The sequence below is a fragment of the Aquila chrysaetos genome, chromosome 2 (assembly GCF_900496995.4).
Source record: "Aquila chrysaetos chrysaetos chromosome 2, bAquChr1.4, whole genome shotgun sequence".
Taxonomy (NCBI): domain Eukaryota; kingdom Metazoa; phylum Chordata; class Aves; order Accipitriformes; family Accipitridae; genus Aquila; species Aquila chrysaetos.
The window spans coordinates 24,481,883-24,497,233 of NC_044005.1; the positions used below are offsets into that span (position 1 = coordinate 24,481,883).

Genomic DNA, 15,351 nt, shown 5'->3' on the forward strand with positions numbered 1-15,351 from the left:
ATAAACAGAAGGACAACGTGTGATCAGCCATCTGAGCACCAAAGAATTATTCATCTTCAGGCAAGCAACAATACCTCACAATTAGTCAGGTGTGGGGGTGGAAGAAGTCCTCTACAGGAGAGGCTCCCGCTGCAGTAGCTCTTTGATGCATATACACGACACACAACCCTTCTTCTTCCCATCTATCTATCCTTTCCACCCTGGCACTCTTATTTATGTCTAGCAGCTGGAAATCCTACCTGATGGCTGGTCCCCAGCACCCGCACATGGCTCTGTTACAGAGTGAGGCCAGCTGCCCTCCTGGCTCTGGAGGAAGCCCATAAGCTCTGCTGCATAGTTCCTCCTCTGGTGCTGTTAAAGCTGAATGCCTTCAGGGACTCCAGAGGAACAGGCTGTACATTCTGACTTGCCTAGCATACCTACATTTCTAAATTTCATTCTCACAAATTGCGAAATCTCAAGATGAGACAAGGAGGTGACAGCAGCAGTCAGTCATCTGAACAACCATTGCTCACAAGCTTAAGAACAACTTCAGTTCATTACACAAGTCTAACGTGTGACAGTAAACGACAATGCATTAGGCAGTGAGAGGACAACTTAAGAAGTATATGTAAACCGGGAGACATATATGGGACTAACGTGAGCAGAGGAGTCGCATATATCAGGTGTACAGAATCAGTTTTAGCTTGCTTTGCTATGAATATCTCTAATGAGGTTATGCCTATAACAATGAAACAAACCTGGGCACTGGAGACCCACATGCTAATGTAAGTGTTAATACAAACACCCAGCATTGCTCTAGCAGAAAACAACAGGATTAACTGCTGCCTAAATGTAATCAATTGGGAGCTAAAATAATTTTGCATAAGATTTGGACCCTAAACATATTTGTAAGTCTTGATCCTACTCTGTGAAGGAAGAGGACATTATACCAATATACCCACAGCAAAGAGTAATAAAACAGAGCGCCCAGGGAATACTGATCCTACCAAAAAATTCTTCTATAGTGTAGGTATCATCACTCCTCTTTCTATATCTATCTCATTTCTTTTTTGATGTCCACCACCATCTCACCACAATAAGAGTATATTTAGGAAAATGAGTAGTCACACTTGTTAAAACAGACAGAATGCTGAAATAAGGAGAGAGGCAACATGACTTTTAATCCCAAACGAATCTGTTCCATTATTAGAGGTACTCCTTTCTGTATTCCTCTTCTCAAAGGGAAAATGAAATAAGGTGTGACCTCTTTACTGTATCTTTAAGTCTTTTTTCTTAAGATCCTGAGGAAACAAGACAATTGGAATCCATTCCTACTCACTCACAAGACAGGCCTCCTACTCAAATTTAAGCCATGCCCATTCAAAGCATCTGTTTCTGTTTTTACCACAGCACAGAGTAAATTTTCTGCTCTATGCTGTACACATCTGTAGGATCAAAGTGGAACTACAAGGTCATAGTACCACTATGAAAGACTGAGGCCAAGGACCAGGCAGGGGGGAAAGGGACTACAACACCTGAGGGAATTTACAAAGTATAACTGATACTACCAGAATAGTGCCTGTAAACCTGGCTGTGAGACAGACCAAGGACCAGTGTATCCTTGTTTTACTACACAGGGAAAGTAAAGAACCATTTGGAGAGGAGGTTTGTTGACAGCTGCTGAGTGAATTGAATAGGGCTTAGTAAACAGTAGCTCCTGGTTCAGGACCTGTATTCAGCCTGCTACAGCCTCTTGGTTTTCTAGCTAAAATGCTGCAACTCCAAAGCAGCTTGGCAGCTCACCTCCTTCTGCAAAATGCCTGTGTTCCACTAGCTGTGGCCTGCACCATTCATCTTCTTGCCATCAAATCTGCTCTCACCTCTTGCTTCCTGCTGTGTCAGTACATTAAGTTCTTCTAACAGGAGGAAAATATATTAAAGGAATAATAATAACACTGATAACAATAGTCTAAGAAATACATATTTCTTTCTCATATTTCCCCTCATTCGATTAGGCTCCCAGCAAGAGCAGCATTAATCACTGGGGCAACAGATAAAAGATAAAGACCAATTTGAATTTTGCTGTGTGCTACTGAGTGTGTATGTGTGTGCTTAGGCAGCAGGGAGGGAGGCAGCAGGATAATCTGTCATTTTGTATATTTATGCTGCTGGAATCGGTCAGGACTGGTTCTCCATTGTTACCACAGATTAAAATCATTCATGTCCTTATACTTTCATTGGAGGTCATCTTTCAGGGAAAAAAAAGGACATTATGACCGAGTTAAATTCAAGCTATTTGTGCAAATGTCTGTGTATGGCTTGGGCACTGAGGCTATTGCTTGAATGTTAGAAGAACACAACATATAGTAGTTTTTTCTCCTTACCTGACCTCACTTTTTTTACACTGAGTTTTCCTGTTTGAAACAGTTACTGGAAAAGAGCTGTTGCAAGTGACAGGAAGAGGTGCTTTTTAGATGATCTTAGTACAAGTGTGTAAGAGGCCAGCTCCACCTGAGTTTGAACTGCTGTGGAAGAAGCCATGGGTCCTCAGATCTCACTGCCAGCAGTTCTACTGAACTGAGTCCCTGCCAGCTTGGCAAAAAAAAAAAAAAGACTTCCCTTTATCCCTGGGGAGGATAGAATAGGGAACAAAGCAGAGATTAAGAAGCAGAAGAACAGTTACTAATCCATATGGGTACAAGTTTCTCTCTTCTCCAAACCTTTGTCCATCCAAAATAGAGCTGTAAGAGCCACCAGCCTACCACCTCTAGCCATGCTACTCTCCATCTTTAAATCTTGCAGTTTCCTTCCCGTATCTCTATGAGATAGATGTATCTCATCATCTGGATCTTAGTTCCTTGTCCGCACCTCAGTATTCATCCTTTCTTTATCCACGTTCATACATTTAGCCATTACAGCATTCCCAACGTTTCCTACTCTCTGGTTCACGCCTCCTATTAAACTACTGGTATTCCCTGGAAGTGTCCTTACCCACAAATCAATTTCCTTAGCACACCTGATCTGAGGCACAGCAAAATGGGCAAGACAGCACCAGTCTCAAAGCAATTATTAGGGAAGATGGTTCCTTCATGAGTCATTATAAGGGTGAAAAGCCAACAGACCAAATTTTCTCCAAGAACACACAATAAGAAGGAAGGGGAGCATTTGCATCCCATGCAATACCAAGAGAACTGAAATCCAATTTGTCACACCTTTGCCTTTATTTTTCAGTTGAAATTTTGTGGAAACAAATTCTTATCTTTCAGAATATAATAGAAGTAATTTTGCAATCAAAATGAACAACATCCCACCTACTCATATGCCGTCTAAGGGAGAAGAGAAAGGATTGGTGGTTGCATAGCCTGTCTTGCTAATTGCTACTTTTAAGAGCTGTACCGTGACAGACATATCTTGCAAATCAGTGACAACTCATCCCACAGATGAAAAAGAAACTAGCAGAAATCCTTCTGTATCTGCTAGTTAACACCACCATCATTCTACAGAAAACCCAAGGCACTAATTAGATGGTTTCAGAAAGCGGGTCTGTCACAACAGCATGGATGTGTTTCTAATTTCTGCACATTCATTCAAATATGAGCTAGGAAAGTTAAGGGGTACATTCCCACCTCTCAGCCAGTCTTGTTAAAAAATTCTAAACAAATAAAATGGAACTATATGCTCTGGAAGTATTTTGGCAATGTCTGCAGCTTCTAGGCATTTCCTTGAAGTATATAAATAGCAAGCAGAGCAGATATGCTATAACAAAACGTGAGCGAATCCTCCAACTATATTTGAGATATAACAATTGATTCTACTCCATTTATTTCTAAGCACTTGCTTTTGTAGTATTGGATCTCTTCATCATATATTGTCGCTGCACAACCGCCCTAGAACAACACACTTGTTCTATTCTTTCATTTGGCTTGTGATCAAATGTATGGTCAACTATTGTAGCTTTAGTTCCTGAACACTGTATTAATCAGATTTTGAAAATAATCTTCCACGTGACTTTCAAGAATCCTTTTTAGCAGGGCAAATAACATGTCTAAATAAACCAAGGGGTACCGTGCCCTAAAAAAATAAAGTACATACTGATGTTTCTAAGGTTGCTTTCCGAGAAAGGTATGCCTGCCTGCCTGTCTGAAGACGGTAGGTATCAGTTTTCTACAGCTGTTATTACAGCTTCTTACCCTTTTAATACTGAAAAGGGTGTGCTTTTTGGTCACCTAAAATCAAACAAATACTTCAATGAGTTCTTGATCAAGATAAAAAAATTCATCAGAGAAAATCTAAAAAAGTGCTGAAATCCTAGAAGAGTGGTAGACCAGCCCGCCCTTCATATGCTGGGCCATATCTTCATTTCCAAAATTCAAAGTAGAACAGAACTGGGCACATACGTCAAAAACACCAGCTGAGATTTTGCTGCAAACTCAACCTTTGTAGAAATGAAATCAGCTAACTTGGGCCTTCTGTAAACTACTAGGCTGAAGAAATAAAAAGACAATGTGGGTCCCAGCAGAACACACAGAGGAGTGGCTGAAGTGACTACTTGAAAACACTACTGTATAAAAACAGGTTATCCAAAGAATGAGTGTAAGCTATATTTTGAGAAATCATACTATGCGTCAACTAGTGGCACACAAGTTTGCCACACACATTCAATCAAATCCCTCCCCTGGAGTCATGAAAGAGTAGTCTCCATTTGGAGCCAACAATGGTTGTTACTAAGTTAAATGTTCAAATATCACTGGTGATAATGTCAACAAATGACAGCATACACCGGCATATGCATGAGCTGTTTTACAAATACAATGTTCTTTATTACTGTAATTGTACTTAGCAGAAATACAAGGCTGAGCTTATTTCCATCATCAGTACTTGTCAGCACTTGTGAGCGTAGGCTGGAAAAATATTACAGTAAAATCACATTCCCTTTTTGGATGAGTACTGAACTCCTGGCTCACTATGGCACTTCCAGAAGTGCAGCACACCTGTCTTCTGCAGAAAGTGAATGAAATAATGAAAATATAGGATTATATTTTAGACTATATGAGTTTTATAGGTAATCCAAGTATCCTGAACACTACATCAATAAATATAATTTAAACACACCACACCACTCCCCCATCTAATGCTCAGTTAAAACTTGGAGAATATTTTTATCTTTTTCCCATACAGAACATTATCATATCATATACATGTTTCTGGCTAGGTAGCTACTACATTACATGCCAAAGATTCTGTATTTCAGTGTGCACTAAATCTATTTCTATACTACATACTTGTGAAATATTTAGAGGTCGTTTAGTATAATTGAATTAATCACTCTGTAACCTACATGAACAGTAGTTTGCATGAAAATTTTCTATCCCACATTTGGATTCTTGCTTCCACACTGCTTGCTTTCTCTGCCCAAACCACATTACCATTTAATCATCACAGAAGAGATGTGACTGTGAATAAGTAAATGCCATTTTGTGAATTTCACTGCAGCAATGCAACTTTAGCAACAGGACTCACTCAACAGGACTGTAGTGCAGGAGAAAGGATTCCACTCTGAAAGATGGTACAGGCTGGGGGCTTTGGTCTCTTTAAGAAAAAATAGTTGAGGAAGAAGCAGAAAAGGAGGGATGAAAGCCAGACTGCGTAATTCTCAGCAGTACCAACGGGCCAATGAAATCAGTCTTTAAAGCAGAGACTCATCAAAAGCTCTTTTTTCATTAGAGCTTTGCAGTCTTGGGATGAAAATGTCACTAGTGACTTATAAGAAGCAAAAACTAAATTAAAGGCCAATTTCTTCCCCCCCCCAAATTATTATCTATAAGTGTAAAAGAAAGTACCTAGGCAAGACCAAGGGTTAGACAATTTTGTCTTAGCTGACAGTGAAAGTCTAATTAGACTGACAAATCTTCTGTGCTATTTTCCTTTGTGATATACACTGTAAGAAAGGACTTAGCCTGAAGCTGCACGTTATGAAAAGACATTAATCAAGATTATTGGACCCTCAATAGAAAACACAGTTAGAAGGCTGGAAAGCCTAATGGTTAAAATAAAAGGTTGAGAACCTTATTCAGAGCCATGCCAATGGGCTGGACTCTCCATATTGATAATGGGCAGATGCCCTCTTCTATTCTTTAGAGAGAACATTCTGCATATTATATATCATGCACTGTCATTCTATGGCTCTAAGTTCATAGCTGAAAACATCCACAAGTAATTTATTCTCGTCACCTCCAAGCTACAGTTTGAACAGTTTGGCAAGTGTCATTATCCTCATCTCAAGAAGTTAAGGCATGCACTACGTATGTAACAGAGCACACAGTTTCTGGTTCCTCATAGAGAGCGTAACCAAAGTCCATCTGTCCTCCCAGAAGGGTTCTGATCTCTTTTTCACAGAAAACTGTCTGTTATTTTGGTCTTGGGACCCCAGCCATCCATATTATAGGGCAGACATATTAGGGGCCTGCCCTAGGTCAGTGGGCCCTAGGGCCTCCAGAAGCTTATCTGGAGCAGTTCTCCTTAAGGACCCAGGCACTGGCTGGTATCATATCTTGGATTCACTGAACTGAACATGTTTCGAACGGAAGACTCGTGTATCACCATGCATGCTTTTCTAGACTGGCTTTACTTAGTAATTAACTTCAAAGATATCTTTACACAAATCACCTGAAAACTGAATGACCCAGCTGTGAACTGGACAGAACGTGCCACATGAAAGCATATGGAGAGTCTCCTAAAAAGCTTTCAGCAGCGACTCACTAAATAAATTCTGAGCATAGAAGCAGCTGACATGGAAGCAGAAGCCAAGAGAATGAGTGTCACTTTAACTCGTTTTCACAGAAGTCTCCCAAACCCAGAAATCCCTGAACTACTTCACTAATAATTGAAGCTGTGCTTTAAATCAGGAAATAGTGACACGTGGGATTCCACGACCTTTAAAAATTGCTAATGAAGTAACCCTGTGAGAAACATGGCAGCCTTGCAAGAATATGATGTGGCACACCACAGTGACTCTCATCTAATAGCAGCCTGCACAGCATGATACTGTACCACATGCAAAAGCTAACGGGTTGTCTTTGAGGCCTTCGTAGGGTAACATGGCAAAGCAGAAGTCCCAGAGAGGATATTGTTATCACAGGTGAGTCTGGTGTGTCAGGGCCCTGTGACTGGCAGCAAGAATTTAGTACAACACATGTCACTTCTGAACAGACCGTACTTAAATCCAGAACAAAACCGCATGTGAGAAAGTCAAATCAGCATTTCTACTGAGGGGCAGCAGAGCACAAGCACCATTTGCGACTCACTGAAACAAACACGAATCGAAACTCCTTTTTCTCCCTTATTTTCATTTAACAGAAAAAGGTCAGCTCTTGTTGTCTTCCTTCAAGGCCTCTCTGAAGCATATTTGAATGACAGAAACGTTCCTATCAGTATAGCGTACAGTCATACATCTCAACTGTTTCTCACCCAAATCCTGCCTGTCCTCCACTGATCTGAGTTTCACTGCCTTGCAGAAATGTTATTACAAATTTTAAAACACGATGAAGTTATAGACATTTTAAATGCTAATATCATTGCCACAGGGTATTTCCAGTAATATTTTTCTCTTAACTCCCTTTGTCTTGGTTGTTTATCCAAGACTACATCCCATGTTTGGAATCTTCACAAATTGAAAAGCATGTCATTGGTCTGTGCATATACTGTGTATTTTTAAAGCACTTCATTTTCCCAGCTGTTTTAGTCCAAGTGTGCTCTAAAATACTTCTGGCAGTACTCAGACTACCTAATTGCAGCAGGTATCTTGGTGTATGTTACAAACAGAAGAAATCTTTGCAGTTACCATGCTCTTCTGTACTTCCTTAACAAGTGATGTGTAAATCTAAATCCTACTGAAATTCCCCTGGATTTTGTATCACTTTGGTATTACAGACTTGATATTCTGCACAAGCTTTATATGCATTTCAAAAAGGAAAAGTTTTAGTTACTTACATATGAAAATGAGTAATACAAATAGCAAAGATTCTTCTAATACAGTAAGAATAATAATTCTTTATCCTGATTCTTGCTATTTTGCATTAGATGCTTTACTTATACTTGTATCATGCTTGGTATTTCTGCAACGGGCCAGAACCCTTCTGTGCTAAGTAGTGTACACGTGCAAAAAAAAAGTAGATTTTGAACCCAAGGAGTCCGCAATGTAAGCATAAAACAAGATATCACACATGGATACAGAAAAATGGATAATAAACCAAAAAATGTGACAATATTAATCGGCTTCATAAACAGCTGCCTTAGACCATCACCAGCCTAAACTCTGACAACTTTTTGGCACGCATCATGATGAAAGGAGGGTTTCAATGGGATTGGAAAAATAACCTGCTGTTGCCTTGTGGATGGTACCAGGAAGCAGAAAGATTCTTATGATCAAATCTAAGAAGTCAGCAAAAAAATGCTCGAATCATGATGATCAGAATGGGGAGAGAAGAGGCTAAACTGTGAATGGCCTTGAAAGTGGAGAAAAATTGTTTATTTCTGAGCAGAAAAGAGAAGAGAAAGCTGGAGCAAGGTAATAACTAACTGTATTTGTACCACTCATAGCCTTAGGTACCTATATTTTACGTTCCCCAAAGAACAAACTTGTTCTATTAGATTTTTCCACCACTTAGATCTAAAATTGTAAGCAGGCTTGACAATGGTGATGTTGAACACAAGCAAGATAAAATAACCATTAGGCATCTGAAAACCACAGCTGGAGATACTGCCCAAACAGAAAAAGACAATTTCTTCTCACTTTCACTGTACAAATAACGCAACTTAAGCTGACAGAATCAAATTCTACCAAGAGTAAGGAAGAAAGGAGAGCCATCTGTGCTGCGACAGCAATAAAATGGCCTGATATTGAAATGCAGAAAGTTGTAATGGAGGTACATATTGACCTTTATCTTTCTTTCAGTGGGTAGCATGAAGTGTCAAAGAGTTATTGCTTTAATATCAGCTGAGATGAGGCCATTTGTTGTGGTGCATGTGTATCCAGGAAATCACTGCTCTAACCATGTTTTTAGAAGCACTTTGACACTTTATTAAATCTTCTTGATGCTCTTTCAGCACACAGTGGTCTCTACAGGCTGAGTGAACTGCCATGTAGGCTAGGCAGGAAGCTTTCTGGAAGAGTTCCTCCTCAGGTAAGCCAGAATCATTTCCAGCTTGACCCAGCGCACAAAGGTCCAGCGCTACTCTCTGTTACACTCCTACAGCTAAACACAGTTCTGCTGCCTTTATAAATTATGGAAAATCTCCAGCAAACTAACAAGAGCAGGATCAGGACCACAGACTTTATTCTTCTGGAGATGTAATCATACAACGATTTTCTCTAATTTTAGAGCTAGCCCCTGAGGAGAAGAAACTGTAATTGTTTCAAAGTTTATGACAGTGACCAAACCTGGGGTAATTTCCCCTCATTTAACTGAGACTTTGTAAATCACCTCTTGGGTGTTTGAGGCTAATAACTCAATTAATCCCAGTCCTGCTGCCAACTGGGTTTACAGAGTACCAAAGGGGGCAATGTTAAACCTTGGCTTGGAATTAATTACTCTAATAGTTGTAAATTCCACTGCAGCCCAAAGTACTTCACAGAATCACAGAATGGTTGTGGTTGAAAGGGATGTCTGGAGGTCATCTGGTCCAACCCTACCAAACTGCTCAAGCAGGGTCACACAGGGTCAGTTGCCCAGGACCATGTCCAGCTGGCTTTTGAATATTTACAAGCATGGACACTCCACATCTCTGGGCAACCTGTGCCAGTGCTCAGTCAGCCTCACAGTAAAAAAGTGTTTCCTGATGTTTAGAGGGAAACTCCTGTGTTTCAGTTTGTGTCCATTGCCTCTGGTCCTGTCACTGGGCACCACTTTCATCTTTACTCCCTTCTTTCGGGTATTTGTATACAATGATAAGATTCCCCCCAAGCCTTCTCTTCTCCAGGCTGAACAGTCCCAGCTCTCCCAGCCTTTTCTCATAGGAGAGATGCTCAAGTCCCTTAACCAACTTGGAGGCCCTTTGCTGGACTCTCTCCAGTAGCTGTTTCTTTTGTACTGAGGAGCCCAGAACTGGATACAATACTCCAGCTGTGGCCTGACCTCCTACACAATTAAGAGGATGATTTTTGTGTTTGCTTATCCTAAGTGATCAGGACTAGATAAAAAATAAAGAGAATGGTCATATATATACAAACACAATCAATAACTGATTAAAACTCCTGAAGCAGTTAGAAAGCAAGCATACAACTTGCATGATCACAGATTTCAAAGTCCTTGATTTCATTAAGGTCTTCTGTCCCAAGCAGCAGAAATTGTTTCAGGGAAGCAGATGGAATAATTTAAATTTTTTCTCCAACTAGACAACAATATACCTTTCTCTGGAGGTTTAATAAAGGCACACTCTGATCAATAATCACTCACCAGTATCTCAGCCAGTGTATTCTGGCTGCCACACAAGTAGTTCCAAAACCACTGCATTTTTAGGACTGAAAACATTACATTGGCACAATTAAGCCAGAACATCTGTAATTAATTTTTTTTTGTAGAAATGATTTTTACAAATTACATTGGAACCACTCTATGTTGGAACATCTACATTTTGCAAGAAACTGATCTTGATAGTATTCCTTTAAAATTTTCTACAGGAAGGCTATAAAAGGAAAATGATAAATGGCTCTACCTGGAAGTAATGCTCCATTGCTTTTCTCCCCATTATGAACTTCACTGTTGCAGCAGTACCTACCGTCATAATAATAAATAACCATACACCCACCCCCCATTAAGCTTTGTAACTCCCTTAGGAATACATTTCCCTACATATGGAACTGCGGAAACAGAGTTAAAATCACGTTCTCATTCACATTGGGGCAATCCTACTTACATAAATAGGGTTGCACTAGGAGAGGAGGAAAATCAGTCCCCATTATCACATACATGTGCCATAATAATTCATCCAGCTGTTTGTTCAGCAACACATGAGGGCATTTTGTGGTGATTTACCCTATACAACATTATTAAAATAGTTACATGGAACATGAGTCAGAGAACAGGGCTCCCGTGAATTTCCAAGTGAGCAGTGAAACAAAAGACTAATTAAGAATCCCAGAAAATGTAGAAGACTAATTGACTCACCTGGATGCTGGGTGGCGAACGATTTTTTCGGGTTGTAGTGGTGGCCATCGTAGTTGTGGTTTCCATGACTGTAGTAGACATTTCTGGTGGCACGGAGGTTGTGGGTGTTGTTCCCAAGATGGAAGGGACTTCCCCAACGAGTCGGACACTTCCATTGATTTTAATGTTGGGATTGTTCTCTGCTGCCATGTTCAGCACTTTCAAGCCATTGTAATAGAGACCGGAGAGCTGGCCTTGGAAGAGACGCCCTCTGTCCTTCCCTCCTATGGCTATTTGCGCCTGGGTGTTGAAGATCGTTAACTGTCGTCCTAGTGAAGGGGGGGTGAATAATATTATTGCCAGACATTTCCTTCACTTTGCATCTTACATTGAGTCCTGGCTAGAAATGATGGACAACAAAGAAGTAGATTCATTCTTGGTAGTGTTTATGATGACTGTAGAAATACAGTATGGAAAGGTACTGCCTAAAGTTCATTAATAAGGAAGATTAGCCTGAAAGCAAGAACAGCTAAAACTGAACCTCATACTTCAGCATCCACTCACACATCAAAACTCTGGAGGAGCTTTGACTCAGTCAGAAATTTGAACCCACTCTTCTAGAGTTGGACTCACTTTAAACTACAAATAAGGCTTCAATATGTGGCTATTTATCTACTATTAATTCAGATTGCAGTACCTGTCAAGCTTTAGCTCATAAATAAACTTTATATTTTGACTGGTCAAAGGATGGTATTAACTCATAAAGCCACTTTTTATAATGCAAAGTTTTAAGGGGTGGCTTGAGGACAGTGAAACATCAGAAAAAATTGATGGTGATACAACGATTGTGTAGGAATCTAAAGACAGGATTAGTCATGATCTTCCACCTGTAAATTTTGTGTTGTGAAGGCTCACAAATCTAAAACCAAGAAACACCAAATGTAAACATTTGTGATGTCTCTGAAAGAGCAAAGCTTTTGAAATAGTGAGGATAACTTAGTGCTTCAGATGGTTAAGCCCCAGAATGCCTTACATGTGACTCCCCTCTTACAGACAGTGAAATTCAAATGTAGGCAGGTTAAGTGATTTACTCGAGATCACACCTTGAGTGTTATGAGTGGTCTAATATCATATGTAATGAAAAATATATTTATTAAAAATAAATCTAGTAACAATTGCCAATTCACCTATTTTTGCAGGACACTTACATCACATTCAGCCTGGACTGCTCTACAAATACTGCTTATGTCCCAGGCTGCACTAGGTTGACTATATTAAGAAATTAATTGCTTCATGCATTGCAAAGGCAGTGCCTTTAATTTCACTGTTCCTCAGAAGATTAGGGGCATGCCACCTGGAATCTGTTGAATTAACAGACAACCAGACTGGGCAGAGCTCAGAAGGGTTATCAATGCAGCATCAAGTCAATCATCATTCAAATATCTACTGCGTGTTCCCAATTTAATGAAGTTTGCAACACATGTCCCCATCCCATTCCCGCTCCCCAGTTCTCACTCACCACTTCCTCTCTCTAGTCAACCCTGATGAGAGGTACAAAATGCCACCATGTAGCAAAGCAGAGCCTATAATGCACTGCTCATTCCTTCACAGCCAGTGGTTAGAGTAGATGAAAATACGAGGGGGAGCTCACCAATTTTGGTGGTCGTCGTGACGGGTCTCGAAGTCAAGTGGTGATGCGGTGTTGCATCATCTTATGGTGACAGGATGAACCATGGGGAAGAGAATGGGGACAAGAGAAGAAATGTATCTGAAAGGAGTTCCTGTCCCCAAAGAGGGCCCTAGCTAACTAAGCAAAAGTTTACGGAGAGGTGTAACATATGGACATGTGGAGGTGGGCTGCACATCCCTTGTGCTCCTCACCCACAGATTTGTAAATGAAACACTAGGACTTGATCAGGGTGGAGTAACTGCATTGATGAAGAAATGAGAAATAAAAATGGAGGGTATCCTTCCCCTGGAAAGTGTTGAAACACCTGATGCGATATTCTGCATCTCAGGAGGTTTTAAACTTACCAGAGGCAACGTATGTCCATTAAAACATCAACAAACATGCACTGAAGCCACACATCCTCAGCATGTAAAAACAGAGCCTCTCCTCTTGTCTATGAGGCAAATAGTATCCAGTAACAGCATCTGTCAAAATATTCAGACCTCTCAGCCCAGCTCCTGTCTGAGCTAGAGGAAATGGCACTGTACACTGTAGAAGGCCAAACCCTTGTCATATACCATGTCCCGAGTTTGCTTTTCTTTGTCCTGTTGTGCTTTGGATATTTTAACAGATATGCTGTCAGTTCTTTACTAAACCATTTTCCCTTCTTCTCACACATTCCCCCCTCTAGCACTATATTTCTTTCCATACTGTCCCTGCCCCTACATACCCAGACATTTCACTTGCTACTGTTCCCTCCTTCCCACCTCACTCATGATAGAGTGCCAAAAGGTAGAGGTGAGATGAGTGAAGAACAGGGAGTTATTTCACTAATCTTGAGATGTTATCCCTGAAAATGGAGGGAAGGTACTGACCATTCAAAGTTTTTCCATTTCCATTCCTTTCTCCTCTTGAATCAATACTGTATCTTTTTTCATCTTTTACCAAAGGGAAAAGGGGTGGGCGATGATGAGGAAGGAGAATTTTTGCTGTTCCAGCTAGGGAGAGCTCCCCAAGCCAGGTTAGAAAAGGGGTCCCTCACTTGTACTGAAGGATTACAACTCTCCCCAGCATGTCATCTATTCTAACCCAAGCTCATAGCACAGCTTTAGACATGTCTGTCATAACTCTTGCTTTACTTTCAAGAATGAGGAGATAGTATATTAAGGCTGAAAAAAAGATCACGTCTCCATTTCTGGGCCTTCATCTGCATCTTCGAACAGTGAAAGAAAGTGTACACCAAGGAGGTGGCACCACTCCGGTAAAAAAGGAACTTTGATTGTGTGTTTTGGGGTCTTCCTTGTTTGTTAAGTGGTCTTCCAATCCAGGATTCATGCGCTGCACCATATGGTTAATGCTGGAGACAGCACTGGTACTAGAACTGTGTTTGCTAAAAGAACAATCACTTGTTGGAGTCACCTACAACCTGTCATTCCTCATTCTTCACTTTACAATAGTGTACATGTGCATGAATAAAGACAACAGGGAAATGCATATGGAATGAGAGAAAACTGTTGAGAGAATATACACTTAATTCTACCACCATAGATCTCTTCTAATCATTCTTTTGATGACATAGTTCTGAAGCCATTACTTCCCCTAAGTAAAATTTATTTGGCCACTGAATTTTACTGAGGAACTGTTTACATTAGTCAATTCTACTAGGTGTGTAAGGGTTGCAGACTTACAGTCCTTCTTTTCCACAGAGAACTCTTCCTACTGCTATTTTAGTGTCATACTGGAGAAAAATGATGAGCACATTTTAAGTTTCTCAGGTGTTTTGTAAATGTTCTGAATAGTTCAAGCTCTCGTTTCTTTGTTTGCTCTCTCATTGACTTCTTCATTTGGAAAACCGAACACCAATTAAAAATATCACAGAGAAATCTTAGTGAAGTGTAACTTTTCTGTAACACTAGGAGAGATTTTGGGCCTGATTTTGCAAATCCTAATTCACAATAATAATTCTTGCTTCAAAAGTACAGTCACTCACATCAACAAGACTTCACATGTAAGTAAGAGAGATTTCAAGAATTAAGGACTTCCAGGATCAGTCCATTTGACGAGATGCTTCTGGGTCTTTATTAGCTCATCCAACTGCAGAATAGGTAACATCTGTGCCTTAGCAGACACCATGTACTCCCCTAAGGAAATCTGCTGGGTTTATGACTACTTAATTTGGACAATTTAGGACTAATATTTCTTTTTTTACTCACATACATAATCTCAGTGAAGTTAATAGTGTTTAATGTTTTCTTATTACTCATACAATTTAAGATTGTAAACCTGGGCTCTTCTTAAAAGTATTTTAAACCAATTTATAAAATTTTAAAAAACCCCACACCCAGTTAACGATGCCGCTTCAGAAAGATGTTTTATTATATTTGTTTTCCAAGAATGAACTATTTCATTATTATGAATAGTGGTACCACAGGAAGACCAAATCTATGGGATTAAAAAATGTCAACTGAAAAGTGTTTCATCTTACCTCACTCAAGCCAAGAACTCACATGGGCAAGACAGCTATTCTGTATGCTGTCTCTTTGATTAATCTACCTA

At 40.1% G+C, this 15,351-nt stretch overlaps 1 protein-coding gene across 48 annotated transcripts in view; it reads right to left on the reverse strand.

Moving 5' to 3' along the window:
* NRXN3 (neurexin 3) overlaps window positions 1-15,351 on the reverse strand; it is a 1,038,943-nt gene that overhangs the window by 102,077 nt on the left and 921,515 nt on the right. For 33 of the 48 annotated variants that reach the window (XM_030007362.2, XM_030007358.2, XM_030007356.2 and 30 more), the window contains one exon: window positions 11,148-11,455. In XM_030007362.2, the coding sequence (XP_029863222.1) occupies window positions 11,148-11,455 (308 nt within the window). Of the gene's footprint in view, window positions 1-11,147; window positions 11,456-12,777; window positions 12,838-15,351 lie in introns of all 48 variants that reach the window. The other 15 variants (XM_030007347.2, XM_030007345.2, XM_030007346.2 and 12 more) reach the window with 1 other exon arrangement.